General features: G+C 52.9%; 7 protein-coding genes across 7 annotated transcripts; 3 read left to right on the plus strand and 4 right to left on the minus strand.

The window, feature by feature from the left end:
* Positions 1-762: 762 nt before the first annotated feature.
* PG998_008222 (COPII coat assembly protein sec16) lies at positions 763-4,973 on the minus strand (the record flags this gene model as incomplete). The annotated part of the gene is made up of 3 exons (XM_066875038.1): positions 763-1,012; positions 1,068-1,371; positions 1,439-4,973. 3 exons carry the CDS (start codon positions 4,971-4,973, stop codon positions 763-765), a joined length of 4,089 nt encoding a protein of 1,362 aa, XP_066730983.1.
* Positions 4,974-4,983: 10 nt separating this feature from the next.
* PG998_008223 (Sec23-binding domain of Sec16-domain-containing protein) lies at positions 4,984-6,699 on the minus strand (the record flags this gene model as incomplete). The annotated part of the gene is made up of 1 exon (XM_066875039.1): positions 4,984-6,699. One exon carries the CDS (start codon positions 6,697-6,699, stop codon positions 4,984-4,986), a length of 1,716 nt encoding a protein of 571 aa, XP_066730984.1.
* Positions 6,700-8,418: 1,719 nt separating this feature from the next.
* On the plus strand, positions 8,419-10,231 carry PG998_008224 (cytochrome P450; the record flags this gene model as incomplete). Its single annotated transcript, XM_066875040.1, has 5 exons — positions 8,419-9,182; positions 9,254-9,317; positions 9,391-9,624; positions 9,700-10,029; positions 10,118-10,231. The coding sequence occupies 5 exons, from the start codon at positions 8,419-8,421 to the stop codon at positions 10,229-10,231; spliced, it is 1,506 nt and encodes a 501-aa protein (XP_066730985.1).
* A 1,867-nt stretch (positions 10,232-12,098) lies between these two features.
* PG998_008225 (uncharacterized protein) lies at positions 12,099-12,795 on the plus strand (the record flags this gene model as incomplete). Its single annotated transcript, XM_066875041.1, has 2 exons — positions 12,099-12,372; positions 12,467-12,795. 2 exons carry the CDS (start codon positions 12,099-12,101, stop codon positions 12,793-12,795), a joined length of 603 nt encoding a protein of 200 aa, XP_066730986.1.
* Positions 12,796-14,318: 1,523 nt separating this feature from the next.
* Positions 14,319-14,663, minus strand: PG998_008226 (uncharacterized protein; the record flags this gene model as incomplete). The annotated part of the gene is made up of 1 exon (XM_066875042.1): positions 14,319-14,663. One exon carries the CDS (start codon positions 14,661-14,663, stop codon positions 14,319-14,321), a length of 345 nt encoding a protein of 114 aa, XP_066730987.1.
* A 275-nt stretch (positions 14,664-14,938) lies between these two features.
* Positions 14,939-15,340, plus strand: PG998_008227 (uncharacterized protein; the record flags this gene model as incomplete). Its single annotated transcript, XM_066875043.1, has 1 exon — positions 14,939-15,340. One exon carries the CDS (start codon positions 14,939-14,941, stop codon positions 15,338-15,340), a length of 402 nt encoding a protein of 133 aa, XP_066730988.1.
* A 2,489-nt stretch (positions 15,341-17,829) lies between these two features.
* Positions 17,830-20,010, minus strand: PG998_008228 (uncharacterized protein; the record flags this gene model as incomplete). The annotated part of the gene is made up of 3 exons (XM_066875044.1): positions 17,830-18,804; positions 18,858-19,685; positions 19,753-20,010. 3 exons carry the CDS (start codon positions 20,008-20,010, stop codon positions 17,830-17,832), a joined length of 2,061 nt encoding a protein of 686 aa, XP_066730989.1.
* Between the last annotated feature and the right edge of the window lie 1,704 nt (positions 20,011-21,714).

The following is a 21,714-nucleotide window of genomic DNA, read 5'->3' on the forward strand; positions in this document are numbered from 1 at the left end:
CTCCCGAAACGGTGCTGACTGTGTACAGAGCTGGAATTTGCGAATAGCGCAGACGAACGATCACACAGCACATCTCAGGGAGAGGTACACATTGCGATGCTTTTTACTAAAGATACCCAAATGCGTGTTTGTACATTAGATAGTAGACACACAATCCCATAGAGCAAGAAACCCCATGAAAACCCAAGTAGACGCTCATTTGGGAGCTCTAAAATGCCCTGTGATAAGTAGCATACCTTGACACCTCTTTCATCAACCTGCAGTATTATTTCTTTTCCTTTTTCGCTTTCTTGGTATGCGATAGCAGGTATACGTGCGTCGCGATGGCTGGATCATACATCCATTCTGAATTATGTGTTCACGAATCACTGTGCTTTGTAGGCATAGAAGCAGGGTGGCCAAGAGAGAGAAAGCAGGCCTCGGAGGCGCCCAGTATTACAAAATTCGCTAAATTCTAATAATCTACAAGTTTCGGAACCGAAAGCAATCAATGTACACAGAAACACACCCCTAGGTCCAAACCCCTTTCCATCAGTCAATGAGGGACAGGCTCAACTTTTCAAGCCCGGCGGCCCTGCCTGCATAATCGCTGTTGTTGTTCGTAAAGTTGGTTCCATCTTCGTCTTCTGCTTCTTCTTCGGGCACACGCCAAAGATCATGTCGCGTGTAGTAAGAATAGATATTCATTGCCCTTTGTTCCTCATTCTCTCATTCGTCCACGCGCCCTCCTCGTATCATCAAGTCAATCCATACTATAATTCGTTATTTGGCCATAACATCCACGTAGCGTCCCTTACGGGCCTTCTTCGCACCCGGCTTACGCGGCCCAGCGGCACCCAGCAGATCGTCGATGCTGCTAGCATTGCTCAGGGCCGTGGCCGGCCGGCTCGGGGGTGCCATAGTGAGGCCGCCGTCGCCGCTGGCATTACTCATAACGCTCATGTTACTCATGTTGCTAACGCTGCGGCCCATGGGCGGTGCGCCGCCCATTGCGGGACCGGGTATGTGCAGACTGTCGCTTGACATCTGCTTGCTTAGTCCGCTCGTGCTTCTCATGGGCGGGCCACCGGGGAGGTGGCGTGCCACTTCCCACGGGAGGAGCAAGGCCGCCGCCAGGCGGGGGCGGCGTGCCGTTTCGCGATGCTGCACGCGGCGGAGGCGGCGTTGCACTCTTCGCGGGCGTGTTCTCGGCACCAGACTTCTTATTGACCCATCGCTTGGCGTCGGGGTCGTAGACGAAGGAGCTCGCCTCTCCTAAGTTGGCTTTCACAGCCTTGGGCGCCTCGCTCAAATCCTTCTTGGCAGCGCCGCCGCCGAAGAGTCCGCCAAACCAGCCCTTCTTCTGAGATTTGGCTGCCTCGGCTCGTTTGGCTATGGGGTACTTAGTGAGCTGTCGAGACACACATTAAATTGTTTATTAAACCAAGGAAAAACTTACCATCTTCCTCAGCCGCCTTTCGGAACAGCTCCTGGTTCTCTCGATCCTTCTCAGCCTTGCTCTTTTCCGCCGGCTTCTTCAAAGCGGGGATGTCATCCTCGTCATCGTCCATGAAGCTCTTCTTCTTGGGCTTCTCAGCAGCATCGTCGTCGTCGTCTTGGACCGGCTCATACGAAGGGGGCTCGAAGCCGTACGAGGGTGGTTCGTATCCTCCACCGTTGGTCGTGGGCTCTTCCGACGAGGCATCAAATGTGTTGAGCGTGGGCGGTTCATAGCCGTACGATGGCGGTTCGTAACTAGAGTTCACAGTAGTCTCTCCGCTGGTTTCCTCTGCTTTTGCTTCGGTACTCGGAGTTTCTTGTGTCGCAGGAACACTCTGAGCGCCGTATGGCTCAAATGTTGCGTACGGGTTGCTGGAAGGCACAGCTGCAGCAACAGGGTTCTGAGGGGTTTGAGGTGCGTAAGGCGAGCTTGTGACTGGGGCGGCAGGGGCGGCTGGGACAGGCTGGTAGCCGAACGTGGCAGCGGAATTGGCCTCTGGGGCATAACCACCATACATAGGACTTGGTCCGAGTTGTGGGGGAAGATCAAGAGACGTGCGGCTATGTTCGCCGGAAGTGCGCTCCATTGAAGAGCGGGGGACTGGGTGGTAGCCAGCATTAGGCTCGTATGGAGATCCCAGCGTTTGGCCCGAGGCGGGAGCATAGCGAGATCCAGCCCGGTTTGTAGGAGCAGGGCCAGGGGTTCCATAGGAAGCTGCAGGTGTTCCACTGCCATAAACTTCTCCAAAGTTGGAAAGCGATGGGGAGCGACTGATGTTGGGAGTGATCCGAGAGAAAGGTCCAACTTCACCCTCAGCAGGTGTCCCAGCTGCAGTGCCATCAGCCTCATCTCCTGCAACGAACTTGTTGAACTTGGTCCACATAGAGTTCGAAACCTGGTTCATGCTGGGCTTGGGGATCCACGAAGACGATTCCTCCTTTGGTGCCAACTTCAGTCTCTTAGACAAGTCATCGACAGCGCTTTCGAGCATGGGGTGGTAGTAGGGAGATCGCCTTGTCTGGGATGAGATGGAAGTAATTATGTTGTCGCAATATTGCAGCGCCTTATCCCTGATGCCGTATTCGGCCAGAGTGATGGCGTGCTGATGCTTGTATGCAGCCAGGTGTGGGCAGCCGTGTGCATAATTAGGACTACCTGTAAGAGAAAGCCCATACTCATACACCTCACTCAAGAGTAGAGCTTCGGTCTCTTTGGTGAATTGATCGGCTTGCCGTTTGTGGTCTGCTCCAACTAGAACGAAGTTCGCTTTGGGATCATCTAGCCCGCCAAACACTGCATGCTGCCGAGCAAACATAAAACAGATGTGGGCTGCTTCCGCTCGCCCGTAGCTCGAGAGGAGGTTTCCAAGCGAGGTGATTGCAGCAGCGTCAGAATTACTCCGGTTACCTAAGATGAGGCCCAGGGTCTCTCGCCACTTGTCTAAGCCATCCAGTGCGTCCTTGGAAGCTTCGCTGCCGGCCGAGGTCGACATCAACTGCAAGCCTGCCCGAGCATGGCTAGGAACAAGCTCGTCAACGGACTCCTCATGATTCCCGGATAAGACGCCGTAAAGCGCAGCAAGAGATTCATTGCTGTGCCCAGGCTGGTTGACCTCCTTCTTGACGAACTCTTGGGCAACCTGTTTGTAAAGGTCTCCAGTCACCGTGTTCGCAATCAGCATCGCGTGGCCCCAGAGTCTCTTGTCAGCAGCAGCCCAGACTGCTTTCTCGCGTTCACCCATCAACAAGGACTTCTTGATCTGTTCCACGGCCGAGGAATCGACCGCATCCGACTGCAACGCAGTAGCGGCTGACATCGCGCCTTGCAAGCTGGCCCCAGCTAAGGCTGTCGCGGGGTCAATCTCGCCTTCGAGGTCAGGAAGCAAGATTTCCCTGACAGACTTCTCAACAGCCGGGTTGCCGTCAAGCATACCATCGTGTTCAACGAGAACTCGCAGTATCTTGAACAGCAAAACCCTCTCCACGGCTCTCTTGTCCTCATGAGACAGATGGTTATGATACGTCACCTGGGGAAGGGCTGCATCCATTAACTCGATGCCACTTGTCAACCAAGCCACAGTTTCCTTCTTCTTGGATTTACCCTTCAGTGGGCCAGGGAATCTCGCGAGGAGATCGTCAAGCGGTTGGATGTCCTTCACATGCTTAATCGTGACTTCTCCTGGGCTACGAATAACCATTGGGGCATTGCCCGCCATGCCATAGCGAGGGACATCTTTAGGGAAAGATGTCACGATGGTTCCACCTACACCCCAAGAAATGAGAGGGGCACCTCTCCATCTTCGAAGCTGGTCCTTTTCGCGACCATCTGTCGGGGCGACAAGGTTAACAGACTGGGACATGCCCCGAACCCTCGTTGTGGGTGGTGACTTTTGCGCAGCAGATATCGATCGTGGCGAAGTAACCCCGTGTACAGAAGAAGGTCGGGGAATGGCCGCACTCCTATGGCCACTCATCGCTCCCGGAGATTGAGTCTGAGAGCGAGGCGGGGGCTCTCGGATCGCGAGTCCTGCGCTTGCAGAGAGGGCTTGAGGGGCATAGTTTGAGATTTGGCGCTTAGGAGGCGATAGAGTGTTGGATCCCGAAGGGCTCATTAGCGGTGGCGGTGTTCTTCGAACTTCCTGAGGACTATAGCGTGCAGAAGCGGGCGGCACTCCAGATACTGATCGGGCTATGGGAGGTTGCTGTGACGCGGTAATATCTTCATCGACCTCCTGGGTAGGAGGAAGAGATGATAGTCTGTGCAAACGAGGATCAAATTGCGACGAAGAGCTTCGCGCCATAGGGAAGCTGTCACTACCCGCAGGGCTGGGAAGCTTGCCTGCTTGCCGATCATGAGATGCTTCAAAATGAGCAAGTGGGCTTGATGTCCGCGGTTGGTGAGCAAGAGATGGTGGCGCTACGTAGGAGCCGCTACCAGAGCGGCTAGGAGCAGCTGGGGGAGCTGGTGAGTATCGGCTGGCTGCTGCAGGGGGCGCGGACGCAGGCGCAGCAGTCCCATTTGCGGGAGGTGCCGGGGAGTATCGGCTGTTTGCAGGAGCGCTCGGTTTCGGGCCAGTGGCCGGTTGCAACGAAAGGTAGGGGCTGACACGTTCAGGGGCAACCAAGCCTGCAACGCCCGTTGGAGAAAGTTGAGGCACTCCGTTCTGGCCAGGTGGGGAGAGTAACGGAGATGACATCGGTGGCGGCGCCATCAGTTGCTGAGCTGGTGGAGCTGCAGCCGACGGAGGGCCGGCTGGCGGGCCAGGTGGCTGAGCGTAGGGATTATGTCCAGGCGATGAAAGTGCACTGTGACGGGAACCCGGGCGAGGCTTCGAGACCATAGGCAGGTCCTCGAAGAAACTTGATGATGAAGACTTAAGTTGAGGTGTTGTCTTCGTCGCAGGGGCCATCTGTTGGTTGCCGTGGCTCGAGGACGGCGGTGATTGGGTCGTAACGGAGGTTCCCGGAGGTAAAGGAGGCGCTTGGCTGTACATGCTTGTGGATCTAGGGGGCAACGGGCGGCGCAGATGGAGTCTGGTTGTTTCGCGGAAGTTGCTGCGTACTCGTGCGCTTCTGTACGGGCTTCAAAACGTCCATCGGCAAGTCATATGGGGAAGAGTAGCCGCCTTTGGCCTTGTCGACGAAGCTCTGCGCCTTGGGCAATTCAGGCTTAGGAGGGGCTCCATAGCCAAGTCCAGTCGGGGGTGCCGTACTCGGGTGCGTAAACCCAGGCGCATAGTTTTGCTGAAGCTGCGGTACAGCAGGCGTCGAGTTGAAGGTATTGAGCATTTGCGGAGGTGGTGGTTGAGGATTGCTGGGCATATACCGTCCATTGGTAGGACCAGCTCCTTGCGAGCCATCTGGTTGGGGTACTGGTTCTTCAGCATCTTCCAAGAAACCCTCATCGTCACTACCGAAGAAGTCGGCAGGATCCAATTCCTTCGGCTCGGCAACTGGGTCCTCTAAGAGAAAGTCCTCGTCCTCATCTTCAGCAAATGCTTCTGCCCACTTCGCATCCAGAGAAACGGGTTCGTCTTGTTTCGTCTCAGCTAAATCAGATGCTCCCCCATTAGCAAGTTGTTGGGCGTCGACTTCCATCGTATCGTTTAAAACAGAGTAGCTTGCTTCATCGATAGTTGGCGTTTCCGGTTCGAACTTGGTTGTAGCTGGGTGTTGGCCCAAAGAGGTCTCGGTGAACAAGCTTGTATCCTTCCGTTGTAAAGAAAGATTGCCCATACCCAAGTCACCAATATCCTCAGAAGTGCCGTCTTGTATACTGTTGAAAAAGTCATCTCCATCAGCCACATCATCAGAGAAAGCGTTGTCGAAACCAGCCGCATCCTTCGTTTCGTCGCTGGGGGTCTCATTGCGCTGGGTTTGCGGGATCAACGGCAAACCCTCTTCGAATCGAGTTTCAGACGCCTCCTCCACGGTGCTTGGAATGCCTCCACCCATTGTCTGGTCAAAAGTCTCGTTGGAGGGGTCATTGGCTCCAGTGTTGTGTTCGAATGAGCTCGGAAAGTCGTCCAGTTCAGCAGTCGCAACCTGATCGTCTTCTTGCTCGATTTCGTGCAAGATATCTTGTGCTTGTGTTGCCGGGGGTGGCTCCTCGAGTGATTCCTCTTGTACACTTTCAATGGGCGGCACCGCCGGAAACGAATTTGTTCTGTCGCTCGGGGACATAAACTTGAAGGGGTCGGTTTCGGTGCGCTGGAGGCTGAATTCCGAGTCACCATCGTCGTCGCTCCAGATGACCTCATGTGCAGTGCGGGTAAATGACATGGTGCTCGAGTGCTTGGCTGCGTTGCTGGACACGGCCGAATGTTCCACCTCCGGACTGGACTCGGCCATGAAATCTTGCTCATGACTGGTCGCCGGTTCGAAACTTGATGCGGGCTGAGATGGCGAAGCCTCCTGGACTGGCGCCTCGCCTCCGATATCCCAGGCCGCAGCTTCGGGATCATCGTCATCATCATCGAACAAATTCGGAGAAGACGTGTCATTAACATTTCCTTGGTCTATGGTGGGCTCGGGTATCGTTTCGGCGTCGCCTGTCTCTTGGTGGTGCTGCCTTGGCGCAGTATTCGAGCTCGGCTCTGGGAAATGTGTTGAGTCTTCGCGCGGCGCCTCTGCGTGTAAGGATGACGCGACGGGGTCTTGGGTCTGGTAGTTTGGCATCATGGCAGGATGCCACGACGCTGCCGGGGTATCTGACTCCATGATTGTCGCAAATTAAACAGATATCGAAGCCAGTAATGCCGTGCCACGGTTGTAAAGGGCTACTGGAGAGAGAAAGACATCGTGTTAACAACAGAGGGCAGGAAGGTTGGTTGGAGGTTGGAAGGAGGGAATCAGCAATGGTGTCATCAACGTGCACACGTCGCACCTCGGAGCTAGATCAAGCCAGCTCAAAGTAATACTTCGGACCCGACCTCCCACGTGCTGTTTTGGGTTGTTGGGCTCGGCAACTTACTTATAATACAAGGAAAACAACCGAAAAACTATAGAGATGCGACAATTCAATACACAGCTTTCATCGTCGCCTCTACTCGATAGACACGACGTCTTGCTTCAAGTTGTCGCAAAGGAAATTAGGGAACATGAAAATTGCTGGTAGTAGCTCTCAAAAGGTGCCGTCGCCTAGGGGGCCTAGGGGGCCTAACCAGGTAAGCCAAGGCGTCTCCTTTTGGTGCTAGGTGGCATCTGAAGCGAACTTGACAGATTTAGCCTTGGGGCCAGTGCCGGTGCCAGAAGCCAGTCAGTGCCCGCCTGCCGCCTACTTTACCCTACCACCTCTGATTCTACAGCGCTGTGTGCTTCGGTACCTCGAGGACTGTAAAACGAGAGATTCGTCAACGACCACACCCAACCTCACATGCAATCCACTCGCCATGTCCTTTTGCAGAGTCATAGTTCGTTGGCTGAATTGGACGTCTTCTATTCATAGTAACATGATTAGTAACCCCACTCTCCACTCTCCTGCTCCTGGCTCGTGTCACATGATCAGTGGCATTGCTTCTGGAAATGGACGCATGCTGTCAAGTGTGTGCGCAACCTTAATCTGTGCTATACGGATTATGCATGCAATTATACCTACCTAATCGTCGGTCGCAGGGCCGACGCAAGACACTGCCGATGCCGAGCATGAGAAGCGTCAATCGATGCCCTATGAGATTCGAGACCAGCCAAGCGCACTTGGGACCGCACCCAGCACCCCCCACCCACATGCGATGGATACCTAGATACCTCGTTGGGGCAACACACCCGGCGAATTCGCCGCTTTCAGTACCAGTTCTCAGCCCTCAGCTGCGCGCCAGCACGCATTCGCCATGAAAGCCGATGATTAGTTGTGGGGGCTCGCCCATTTGGGCACGGTAATTCGCTGCGCGAGAGGCTCCTCCGTCTCTTCAAGTCTATATAGTCCCCTCACTCGAGTCTGCACTACATCATAGTAAGCACTTGCCAATGCAAAACTTTCCATGTGGAACCATCAAGCTATATGCAAGTACCGTATCAGGAGCCCAATATCTTGTGGCGAGTGTTTACCTGGTGGGAAACTGCCGTGTGATACGCTCTCATACCTTGTCTTGGATGGTGTTCGTCGTTGGATGGTACCATGATTATCAACGGCGATGGCCAATTGGCGAAGGAGGGTAGGAACAGTTGCATGCCCCCATGCAACGCGATTGGCTGCTACAACGACCCAGCAACTCAAGGGTTATAGGAATCACCGGTAGCGCCATATAGATGCAGCAAGTGGGAACATGGGCCAGCAGAAACATGAACAATGCCTCGGGAGCCGGGTCAAGGTGATCCCAGGGGGTCCATAGTAGATCCCAGGTATACATACATATATAAGTAGCTATGTCCAATCCCGTCTGTTGAGAACTTTGGTAAGAAACGAATCCCGGACTCTCCCGCCAAGTACAGCAACCAATCATGGAGCTGTTGGTTCCGTCCAACCTGTCGCTGCCAGCCCTCGGGCTGGGCATAGTGATCGTGACCTATGTCGTTTCTACCATCATCTACTATCGCCGTCTTTCCCACGTTCCCGGGCCATGGTTCTCCTCCGTCTCCTTTTTCCCGCTGCTCTTCCGGAACACGTCGGGAAAGATGAATGAGCAGTACACGGCCATCAGCGCCCGCTACGGCTTCGGCAACCTGGCCCGCATCGGTCCCAACGACGTCCTGACCGCGGACCCAGACCGGATCCGCCACATGTCCGGCACCCGCAGCCCCTACGTCAAGAGCAAGTGGTACAACATCATGAATCTGGACCCAGACCGCGACAGCGGCATCGGCACGCTGAACACGGCCGTCCACGATCGCTTCAAGGCGCAGACGGCTAAGGCCTACGCGGGCAAGGACAACAACCTGCTCCACCCGGACCTGGATGAGCAGGTCGCCAACCTCGTCGCCAACCTCCGCGCCAAGTGCCGCAGCGGCCAGAACGTCGACATGGGCAAGCTCGCGCAGTACTTCACCCTTGACAGCATCGCAAAGCTCGGATTCGGCGAGGAGTTTGGTTGCGTCCGCGAAGACAAGGACGTCCTGGACTATGGCCCCGTCACTAGCCAGAACATCCCGTTCCTCGCCATGTGTGGTGACGTGCCTTTGTTGAGAAACTTCGTTCTCTCTCCGTTGATGCGGAAGTTGTCGGGCCCCAAGGAAACTGACAACAATGGACTTGGAAAGCTTATGAGGTTCGTTACTATACCTAGAATAAGACAGGAAATAACAGTTCCGATCCTGCTCACACGAAACCTTCTTCCAGGATTACAAAATCAGTCGTGGGAACTCGCTTTGGACCTAAAGCAGTGGACCGGCAGGACATGCTGGTAAGAACAAACGATTTGATTTCACCACTCATGATAAGTGGAAAGTCCTAACACTCGGAATCTTGTTCTCTAGGGCTCTTTTGTTCGAAACGGTCTGACTCAGGAAGACTGCAATGCGGAAGTTGTTTTCCAAATCATCGCAGGCGCTGACACAACTGCCACGGCTATAAGAGCTACATTGCTCCATGTCATGGGAATCCCCCGGGTCTACAACCGCCTCCGAGAAGAAATCGACGCAGGTATCAAAGAAGGCAGAATTTCCGCGGAAATCACGTTCCAGGAAGCTAAAGCTCTACCCTACCTCCAGGTAATTATGCACACATCCAGTTGCCGGCCCCCTCCTATAACACTGTTTTGGGCAGCTGACAACTTTTCTGTATAGGCCGTGATTCAAGAGGGTCTTCGGATCTGGCCCCCTTTTACTGGTTTGGTCATGAAAGAAGTCCCAAAGGGTGGTGACACGTTCAAGGGCGTCTTCCTGCCTGGTGGGACACGTGTGGCACACAGCACCTGGGCTGTGACGCGGAATCAAGAGGTCTTCGGTGAGGACGCCGAGATGTTCCGGCCCGAGCGCTGGCTGGAGCAGGAACAAGCCGATCCCGAAAAGAGAGCGCAGATGGCGCGGGCGGCGGAGCTCGTCTTCGGCTACGGACGCTGGCAGTGCTCCGGCAAGACCATCGCGCTCATCGAGCTAAACAAGATATTTGTCCAGGTGCGTTTTTCTTCATCATTATTTCTATGCTCCGCATTAGGGTTTGCGTGCAATGGTCAACTAACAACACCTGATGTTATGTTTCCAGATCTTGAGGAACTTCGACTTGGAATTAGTCAACCCCGCCAAGCCATGGGTCGTTGCCAATCACAATGTGTGGCTTCAGAGCGAAATGTGGGTGAAAGTGTCGGAGAGGACATAAAGGCAATGGCAGGCTGGGTGAATTGGATCTTGGACCGTAAAGTGTCTATTGAAGATACTTGAGGAGGCTTATATTATATCTTATATTCTTGACTATACAACATCTTAGCTATCTAATAAGTAAACTAAAGATGAAGAGTCTTTAACAGTTAATAGGTCACTTTCCGACTTGGTCAAATTGCTTTGCCTTTACCCATTGAAACGCCAGCCTTGCCGCAAGGGGACTTTCTCGCTAATCTCTTAGTCAAGAGGTTCTCATTTCCTATCTAGGTCGTTGCAGTGGCAGTATCTTTTTCTTCCTCGGCGGCGGAATCTAAACCTTCTTCTTTTACTTCATCCCCTTCTTCCTCTACGCCCCTCGCGCCCTTCTTACCTTCGTTCTTCTTTTTCCGGCGTAGAACAGACAAGTTTTGGTCTTCTTAGGCTCCCTGCACGCATCTTCAATAAACCACTATGAAGATGCTGAGTCAGTGACCCCTATACCATAGATTATAATCTTCGCAGAATGCGGGGACTCACTTTGGTGGTATACCAGCTGACCGGGAGGCACTTGACCTCCTTGGCCTCCGCAGTTTGAGGTTTAGTTGCTGGAGACGAGGTTTTGCCCTTTTAGCCTTTACCCTTTGCAGCATTTGTGGGACTCGCGGAAGCAGGGTCTAGCGAAGATAGCGCCGAGAGGGTATAGGCGAGAACGTGGCTAACCAGCATAGCTATATTTGTTGTAGAGAGGTATGATTAGGAAGTGGTATTACGAGAAACTAGAATAAAGCGGGTGTCGGCGTACGGGTGAGGGTGCTTGACCCCAAAAGGAAACACGATGCTGTTCTGATGTTACTGCCAGTTCCCAGGGATCGCAACCCCTCTCATATATGCATTTTCTTCCACGACAAGCAACACCATCGATTACCATCATCCCTTGCCTTACTGTACTTCGCTTCACACTATACTGGTATCAAATGCCATCATCTAGTTTTAGGCGTTACAAGTGTGATAATCACACGTGTAAAGACATTAGCTCCTTATTCACGATGCTGTATCTATTTTGGAGCTACCAACTCCGATATCTAATAAGCCGGAGAAGCAGTTCATTGGCAAGCAAAGGGCCATACCTCGTATAGCACGTCTTTACTGACCTTTAGAGCTAGAGTATTTACCCCAGATATAGAGTTGTGATAGATGAATTAAACTCTTAACCATACCCCGTCTTGCGGTATATTCTCCTGGATCCCCCTTTTCCCAAGGGGAAAGACTTAAAAAAAGGAAATTGTGTGTTTGGGGGCGAAGCTGGATGTCGTAGATGCTGTAAGCGGTAAACGAGATCATTGCATTTCCAGCGCCATGGGATCCGAGGAATTCCTCCGGCCGGAACATTTGGCATCAATGCCAAGAGCATCATATGATCAGATGGTACGGAATCACTTGGTACAAATCATGGGAGAATTCTGAGGCTGCTTCAGATATTGGAAGGTTCTACAGACTAATTGCGAAGGAACAAATATAGCTCCAATATTAGCTATTACACTCAGTGTATAGTGATGTCTGAATTTGAAGATATCTGCTCCTTTTCTATGGGTTGACAAAATCGAATGGATGAATAAGGCGTGCAGGGCGGCGTGCACAAACAAATACGGCGCGGCCTCAGGCCTTGTGGGGGCAGGCAGGGCATTTGTCCGACAGCAGGTAAGTAGACAGATCACCTTCTAAGCCAATTGCATATGCATAGCCACTCCCAGCCCGTCTCGCAGGATTGAAAACTATATAAGAAGAGGGAACTATGGATTACACCACCGCATACTATGTTCACTTATAAACAAACACAATTACATACCAGAAACCAGATCACTTCTCCTTCTCCTATCTTAAGTACCATGCGTATAGAGAAAGGTGATTATATGGGCGGATGGGTGACCGATCTAGGGACCGCCGAGACTCTTTCTTCCTCTATGTGCTTCTTTGAGGCGTGGGCAGCCCTTTACTTTGAGAGAATCAGCGAAGAGGAATACTGGCGCCAAGTGTTCGCCCACTTGGCTGGAGCCTCCCACAAACCTGACGAGGACGAGAAGGAAGTCAGGTTGCTTGCGCACTCGCACCCATTTTGGTATTCGGTCCTGGACTCGGCCCGAGAGATGGGCCCAGTTGAAGGTGAGTACGGCGACAGACAGTGCTGTCACCTCTCACTGGAGCTTTCATCCCGAAAGCAAAATATGCTGACTGGCTAAACGCCATGTTCGCGCAGATGCCACCCCGTTCGTGCAGGTTTTCAATGCCTACGACGCCCGGAACCTCGATGACATCAAGGCCAGAATCGACCGCTTCGAGGAGGCTCAGAAGCCCTACGTGCTCCGAATTCTCGCGATGCGGGCGCTGTTGGACAGGCAAGCCGACGTACTCGAGTTCTGCTTGAGCAGGGGCGGGTTTGAGTCCGAGCGGAATCTCGAGAATCAATCAAACCTCGTGAGCCCAGAGAGCGACCCCAAGACCTTCCAGGTTTTGGAGGCGTCCGACTTCCGCAAGAAGCACCCGCGGAAGTTGCTCGCGATGTTTACTACTGATGATATATGGTGATGGTAAGGGGACATTGGGCGGGCGATAACTAGAGGGAGACCTGTTCAATCATCTCAAGAAGAGGGTCCATTCCTGATCAGAGACTTCCAGGTCTTACACACAGACTTAAAAATGCATCACAGAGTAAACTTCGAACACAAAATAGGGGCAGAAGTTTGTTAAATGCACACAAATAATAGTTTTTTTTTTTTTTTTTTTGGCGCCATTAAATTCTCGGACCATCCCAGGGATACTGAACCGGCCGGGGTGCACTGCATTGCATATATCTGGAGCGAACTTATGTTGGTATTACTATTCATGCTATTTTCGTGATAGCTATATGATAAAAAGAAGGGGGGCGTTGCTAAGGCGTTAGTCTTGGAGAAGCAAGCCAATTTATGGATCGGCTATGGATAAGCCACCCCCTGCCTGTTGCTGTTGCTGTAAAGTTGATCTGTCAACCAATACAGTTGCATGGTGGACATGGTGAGTCTTGGGCTATCCGTGCGGCAGGAGCCATTTGAGAATCGTTGAGTAGTACTCCATGATAAGACGCGCGTTTAGTTGCGGCGTTGAAAACATCTGCGACAGGCAGTTAGTGACGATTACGGGGCTGACGCAGCTTCCACCGCCACCACTTCCTTCTAGAAGGGAGATATCGTCACGGCAACACAGAGGCTGGCAAGGGATACAAAGTCAATAGTGTGTGGACCGACAGGAGAAGATTTATTGAACGAGCTGTGGCCCAAAAGATATAGGTTAGATTGGGAAGAGTACATAATCATACAAGTCCCGTTCCCGTGAGGGCGTGCCTATCTATAAGAAGACGGATCAGACCGTTCCTTGATGCCGTCTCGTTTAGAACCAGAAAGACAGGGAGCATCCGCCACCCTTGCCATATTGCGTACTATGGCATATCGCTCTCCCATACCTTTGCTTGTCTTGTCTTGTCGTATTTTTTTGTCTTTTTTTGTCTGCTTTTGTTGTTGTGGTGGTTGCACCTAATGATGCTGGTATCGTTGTGTGATTGAAGCCCTCCCCCATCTACGTCAGGTGGTTCCATGAAAGAACCGACCTCGCCTCGCCTTCCATCGTACAATTGTCGTAAAAAAAACCAGTCGCCGTCCTGGTATCATAAACCGCAAGGTTGATCGAAACCTCGCAGGAAAAAGAAATAAAAAAACACCAATATAATCGTTCTCGATCGTTCCAGATGCCAGTCTGGCGGGGTGATGAGCACAGCGGGCCTCATGCGACGCCAGGTCCTTGAGATATCCGAATGCGCTCAAAGCCCAGTAGGTCCCGACCCGGAGGAGTTGGTATAAAAAAGCATAACATTTCGAGTCTAGCTCATGATAAGAATAGAAGTTGCCGCACGGTGTCTCAATGGTGAACCGACAGCCACCACCGTTACTAGCAAAACCGCGAGTGTCGAGGTCGGCTTGCTAGCTCTAGACCAGGTTCGGCGCCGACTGCCGGAGTCACTATATCCACGAGTGCCTTGATTGCCTGCCGACACAGCGGACCAGACGGAAGCCACCAGTTTATGGGCAGAAGGTGCGGATGCAGTCACCAGCGTCGCGCCACTCCACGATGGTACATTGGAACAAGTTGTAATCGGTGCACTGGATGTTGACAGCAGCTCGCTTGGTGTTTCCAGTGTGAGGCGGGATGTCCATGTTGGCGCACACCTTGGCGAAGCATTGCACGGGGGTCATTTCGGTGCGAGCTGCACAGCCGTAGACGGTGGACTTGACCCGGTTCGGGCTGCACTTATTGTGAGGGTCGGCCTGGGCACTGCTCATGGGTACGGGTGCGGTGGTGTTGGTAGGCATGGCAGCGACAGCCGACAGGGCCAAGGCGAAGGCCGCGAGGGTAGAAGAATGCATCTTGAGAGGAGAGGCAACGACTATGGGAGCTTCTTCCTGGCTGGGGTTGAGTTTCTGGAGAGTTCCGCTAGGCCAGAGACGATGGACGTGCAATCAAGTCGGGCGCTGGTCGGTCGTGAGAGTAGAGGACGACGGTTTGAACGAGCGGCGGCAACAAGGTAAGTAGTAATCAAAAGCAAGCAACAGAAAAGAGAGTCGGGCCAAAAAGAACGAGAGTGATTGGTCGCAAGAGAGGGAGATGCGATTTGCGGGAACTGAACAGAACGATCTGCAATATGGGCAGTTGGGGACTGCTTTTAATAGATATGAACATGGGACGCGGATACCAGCCTGAAGACGGAGGCAAAAACAACGACACGCAAACGACACGACCAGCGCGGACTAGGCTCCTTCAGAAAGTCGCTCACCAGATTAAACCTGGAGACTTAGGACGAAGCAGGGCCATCGTGAGGCAGCGTGGTAGTCTCACATTGACAGTGTCGGAGAGTGGGCTTCGCTCGCTCTGGACTCTGGCTGCTCTGCGTCTGTGGTGTGCTCTGGCCGGCCCCATTGCCAAGACGACATGGGTGGTGGGAGTAGATGGTGGAGATGGGCTTCAGCTGAAACCCGTCCCATGGCACCTGGACTTGGCTGGAAGAGGCAAGTCTCCCAGCAGCCGAGACGAACTACCATCGTAATCCCTGGGATCCAGACCCCCGTCACCCGTCCACAGCGTCTTGGGTGCTTCAGCTCAAGCCCGACAACAGGTACCAACCCAGGACCCGGAACTCGTTTTTGGCCTTGGAACTAGGACTTCGGATGACGGGCCGGCAGCATCTCATCGTGTTGATGCGGTATGATCGTCCCAAAGCCAAAAAGCCAATCTGGACCGTTTGACTTGTCAAGTGAGGCGTGACTAGACAAGTTCTTCTATTTCGCTTTCTCGATCGAGGAGCCGAACAGTGCAAACACGGGCGACTACGACTTTGACCTGGTGGTTTGGTTGGTGGTGTCGGTGGGTTTGATGGTCCAGATGGCTCATGGGGGAGGGTTGCAGTCAAGAAGTTGAGGGAAACGAGACAACTGTATTTGCTACCCACAACCGCCCCCCACCATCCATGCTATGAAACACCAAACCAGCGGCTGCCTGCGCGCACTTCACACCACTCTCTGCCGATTGGACTCCATGGCCAGCACCTTGATCAATTCGAGAAGATCGTGGAACACGTTCTGGATGCTACATCGGACAAAAAAAAATACAGGTACAAGAACTCCACCGCCGCCCCTCCAGCCATGTGGTTCGACTGAAAACCGTTGTCCTCATCGTCTCATTGGGCACTTCTTCTCCGTCCCTCCCCCTTGTCCTGTTATTGCCCCTACCCCAGGGCCGCTCCATGGCCCCAGCCCGTATGTCAAACCCAGCAGAAGATCATGGTTCCTAGGAAATCCTAGGAAATCGGAGGGTATCACAAGCACGGGGGGAACGGGAGATAGCCCGTACAGATACATATGCTACCGTTAGGTACATTACATACTAATACGTGAGGCCAACAGCCTTCACAAATGTGGGGAAATCCATCGTCGTCAGATGTATCAAAACGAGCAGAGGGGCCGTGGCTCACAGGTTTCAGTTCATGCAGCCTCCTATGTTGAATACCATGTGCCTGCCACATTCTGATAACTGTCGTTTAGTGCCTTCCTCCATCACCGCATCGTCACCTCTCCGCTGGCCCGCTCGCCGTCCTTCTTCTTTGGGAGAGACAGCGTCTCTGTCGGGCTCCTCCTGGATCCTCCACTTGTGATCATCGAGCCGCCTGCAACGTGCAGCGTGGCATTCCACTCTATCGAAGCTAGCATCACCGTGCCACATCAAACATATTCCACCTCGACACCCACCGCAGATGGCTCGATCCTCAATCTATTTGACGCCAGATTGGACTCCGATGACTCGATGACTCGCGTGAAAGAGAAAACGACAAGTCTTCCAATATTCTAGCTTGGCCCTGGGGTACACGGATTTACGGGTCAAGGTAGGTTCGGTTCCTGTCAGCCGCGATTGTTGGTATCGTGTGCCGCTTCCATCCCATCATCCATCCCCTTTTCTAGCTTCCAGCCACCCACACACAAGCCAGACCAGCACAGCCGGGTCGCTCGGCCTATTCTTTCTTTCCTCTCATTCCCATCTCGCTCCCTCCCTATCCTATGATTGTGAGGGATAACCCTGCTACGGCACTTGCTCATCGACCCCCACAAGATCAGATACCGCGCGCAGTGTCCATCGAGCACATTGGTGAGAGTCGCCGCCATATGAGGCCAAACGGAAATAATCAGTCCAAACAGCCTCGGGCCCGGTCGGAAGAATGCCACATCTTTTACCAAGCGCCTGGGTGGGAAACATCGTTTTCTTGATGGTCGTCTAAACAATAAGAATCATTGATCAATCATACGGTGCCCCCTCGCCACGCGCTCAGGCATCCGCCGGATCGTGTGCACCCTTTTGGACCCGCCTTGGGAATTGTCCCTTCAAACAATGGCATGTCCGAGCACTCAACGCTAAGGGTAGTTTGAAATACATACCTGCTTGCTCGTATAGCAAGGGATCGGACGCTCTGTCCTACTTAGGAGTCCTATGTTAATCGGCGAGCGAGGCAAATGATGCCGCAATATCCACCAGCTATATAACCGCATGCAATTAGTAATCTTATGCTATACACTGACCAGGAAGACTTCAGCTTGACACACGACAAGTCAGATTGGCGGGACGCCCACCAAAGCCGTCACTGACACTGCCGTTGACACTGCCGTTGGTATTGGCAGCAACTTAATAAGTACAGTGTTATGACCGATGGCGATACATCTTCAGGCTGGGGTGCCAAGATAACAACACCAGTGAGTCTCAGAGTGACACGTTTAAGCAGGCAGACACATACACATTCACGCTGGCATCCAATGAAGACTTTGATAATAAAATCTAGAACACATTTCAATTCGTCTACGGATTCTTTACATCCGGCCTGTAGCATCATGACGGCATCATACTAGAATACATCTCGTGTCGTGGGGGTATGAAGGAGGTATTATGGGGGGAGGGAGATGCATGAACGGAAAATGGATCAACAAAAGCAAGCCCAAACCAGCCAACTCCGATAGAACTTTTCACTCCCAGTTGTCCAGGTTCCAAAAGCATTTAGTCGACCTCCTCCATGGCGCTGTCGCCGGTCTCGGCGGCAACAGCGTCAGCCGTGGCAGGGGCCTCGGTGGCCTCAGCCTCGGGCTCCTCCTCCAGGTTCAGGCCAAGGGACACGAGCTTGTGGATGCGCTCAGCAAAGCCAGCAGGCTCATCAATAGTGAAGCCAGAGACCAACAGAGAGGTCTCGAAGAGAAGCTGGACAATGGACTTGACGGTGCGGTCGTTCTCGCCGTCGGCCTCGACCTTCTTCTTCAACTCCTTGATGATGGAAGACTTGGGGGAGATCTCGAAGGTCTTCTTGGAGCTCATGTAAGAGCTCATGGAGGTGTCACGGAGGGCCTGGGCCTTCATGATACGCTCCATGTTAGCAGACCAGCCGAACTGGCCAGTGCGGATAGCGCAAGGGGCGCCGAACAGCTTCTGGCTGACAACGACCTTCTCGACCTTGTCACCGAGTACGTTCTTGAGAGCCTTAGCGAGGTCCTCGTACTCCTTCTCCTCGGCCTCACGGGCCGTCTTCTCCTCGTCGGTCTCCTCGAGCTCGAAGTCCTTGGTGATGTCAACGAGCTTCTTGCCCTCAAACTCCTTGAGCTGAGTCATGGCGTACTCGTCAATGGGATCGACCAGGAACAGGACCTCGAAGTTCTTCTCCTTGAGGGCGTCAAGGAAGGGAGACTTCTGGACAGCCTTGATAGACTCGCCAGTAATGTAGTACATGTTCTTCTGGTGCTCGGCCATGCGAGTGACATAGTCGGACAGCGAAGTCAACTCATCGCCAGACTTGGTAGAGTTGAAGCGCAGGAGCTTGGCCAGGATGCCACGGTTCTGGGAGTCCTCGTGGATACCGAGCTTCAGGTTCTTGGCGAATGCGCTGTAGAACTTGTCGAATTGCTCCTTATCCTCAGCGATCTCCTGGAACAGCTCGAGGGCCTTCTTGACGATGTTCTTCTTGATCACCTTCATGATCTTGTTCTGTTGCAGAGTCTCACGAGACAGGTTGAGGGGAGATCCTCAGAGTCGACAACACCCTTGACGAAGCTGAGCCACTCAGGAATAAGATCAGTGGCATCGTCAGTGATGAAGACACGGCGGACGTAGAGCTTGATGTTGTTCTTCGTCTTCTTGGTCTCGAAGAGATCGAAGGGAGCACGCTTGGGGACGAAGAGAATGGCACGGAACTCGAGCTGACCCTCAACGGAAAAGTGCTTGACAGCGAGGTGGTCCTCCCAGTCGTTGGAGAGGGACTTGTAGAAAGCAGCGTACTCCTCAGTGGTGATGTCCTGGGGGTTGCGAGTCCAGATGGGCTTCTGCTTGTTGAGCTCCTCCTCCTCAATGGTGGTCTCCTTGACCTTCTTGGTCTTCTTCTTCTTCTCCTTCTCCTCATCTTCGTCATCGACCTCCTCGACCTTGGGCTTCTTGTCGTCGCCCTCAGCCTCGGTGGTCTCCTCAGCGTCCTCATCGGGCACCTCAGTCTCAGTCTCCTTCTGGACGTGAAGGTAGATGGGGTACGAGATGAACTCGGAGTGCTTCTTGATGACCTCCTTGATCTTGCTCTCGTTGAGGTAGTCGCTCTGCTCATCCTTGAGGTGCAGGATCATCTTTGAGCCACGGCCGAGCTGCTCACCCTCGGTGTCGGACTTGATGCTGAAGGTGCCTCCAGCGGAGGACTCCCAGACGTACTGCTCGTCATCGTTGTGCTTGGAGACGACCGTGACACGGTCGGCGACCAGGTAGGCAGAGTAGAAACCAACACCGAACTGACCAATCATGGAGATATCAGCACCGGCAGTGAGGGCCTCCATGAACTGCTTGGTTCCGGAGCGGGCAATGGTACCCAGGTTGTTGACCAGGTCCTGCGGGTGAATGTTAGTTATGTGCCAAACTAGCATCAAGGTGTGCAAAATATGGGTATTAACTTACGGCCTTGGTCATACCGATACCGGTATCGCGGATTGTGAGAGTCTTGTTCTCCTTGTCGGGAATGATATCGATGCGGAGATCCTTACCCGAGTCGAGCTTGCTGGGGTCGGAGAGGGCCTCATATCGGATCTTGTCAAGGGCATCGGATGCGTTGGACACCAGCTCTCGCAGGAAAATCTCCTTGTTGGAGTAGACAGTGTTGATGATGAGAGACAACAGCTGAGAAATCTCAGCCTGGAACTCGAAAGTCTCAGACATGATGGCGGAGATGGAATCGACTTCTGAGTAAGAGGAATCACGTTAGTGGGGGTGAGGCCAAGGTGAAGGGAAGCGGTAAATTGATTTGCAGCGGTCGACGAAAAAGTGGTGGGGGTGCTCTTGAAGATGAGGATTCTGTGACCACTTCGGGCCAAAAAGATTGTGTTTTGCTTCCCCCCTCGTTTCCTTTCAGAGACGCAGAAGCAACAAACAAATCCAAAGAGCGGCTGATTGAATGCAACTGTTTCTCTGGGAAATTTCGGAAAGAAGCACAATGATGGCTCGAGTGGTTGCAAAAACGCTAGAAGCGCAGGGAAGACGAGGCTGAAGAGCGGGGAGGATCTGGTGGGAAAAAAAGTGGTGGTGGATGATGGAGGGGAAGTTGTGTCGACAGTTGACTTACCTATGGGGAACAGGTTATAAAGACGATGTAAGAGGGGTATCACAAAATGTTACTCTGCGACGAGAGTCTTCTTTCTACTAGACGCAGGAAGGAAGGGAGAATGGATGGATGAATGAAGAATGAGTAGAAAAGATCGAAGGGCAGACTTCGGAGCAGGCAAGGTGGGAGGAGTAGAAGATATAATGGTGCGAATTGTTTCTATCGCCTTCAGTCAAGAGAAGAAAAAAAGGAACCTTACTACTTGCTAGGCGCTGGAACTTGCAGCACACTAGCACGGTCCCTGCTTGACGGGCTTAGGCACCCTCTGTTTCTGTTTTCTCTCCCTCCTGCCGCTCAAGACCAAAGAATTCGATGCGATTCCATTTCCATGAGCCTCTGGCGGTGGGGCAACTGGGGAGCAACTGGGGAGCAACCGCCATCGCAGCCTCGATGATTGAACAATCTGATTGGCCAGATGCGAGCTCAAGCTGCACAGCACGGGCCCGGAACACAAGGCAGGCAGGCAGGCCCTTCTCCAAAGTTCCAGAACTGACGACGGGCGAACAAAAGTGCCATGTTCGCGCCTGGAATCTGGAATGCCAGCCCCAGCCTCAAGGCATTCTTAGCACTTCCATGCCGATGGGCTATCTGGATCTGCCCTCAGCTGCGCCTTCTGAACTCCAGTCTAGTCTGCCTGGTAACCAATCACCCCTTTCATAGACTATTACATATCTAGACTCTCGTAGATGTTGCCGTTGCCCGTTTGCGTCCCTCCCATGAGGCTGACAAGTGCCCCAAGTGGATCCCGCCTTTTGCCTCCTCTGCGGAGAACCCAGGAAGCTTTTCTCGACAACTCCACCCACTGACTAGCCGATAAGATAAGGCCCGACATCCCATCTGCCCTCTACGCTACAAGTCGCGTTGTCTGCCTGATCAACTCATTGCGGTGATGGTACCTACAAAACCTAGCAGGCCAGACGATGAAACTAGATCCATGATATCTGTATTTTGCACCCATGATTATCTGCTAATTGGTTTTGTTGTTTTCAGTCCATTGCAGCACCTGCGCCGGTTCAAGATTGATGTAGGACCCCGCTGCTAGTGATAGCGGGGTTAGCGGGGATTGGTACTGCATTTGTTGTCTCCGTTGTGATCTTTGGAAGCCGACCACCGACCGTGAGAAGTTATTGAATATAACTACCGGGTTTGAACCGTCATTGCGATTCCAATACCCCAAGCTATCCCACCACCAAGTTATCTCCTTCAATCCAGCTTTCTCTCAGCACTATGCTGCCAAGACTCAGTTATGTGCACCTAAACGT

The sequence above is a fragment of the Apiospora kogelbergensis genome, assembly GCF_038363985.1.
Source record: "Apiospora kogelbergensis strain CBS 113332 chromosome Unknown utg000005l_segment0_segment0, whole genome shotgun sequence".
In the NCBI taxonomy this organism is placed as follows: domain Eukaryota; kingdom Fungi; phylum Ascomycota; class Sordariomycetes; order Amphisphaeriales; family Apiosporaceae; genus Apiospora; species Apiospora kogelbergensis.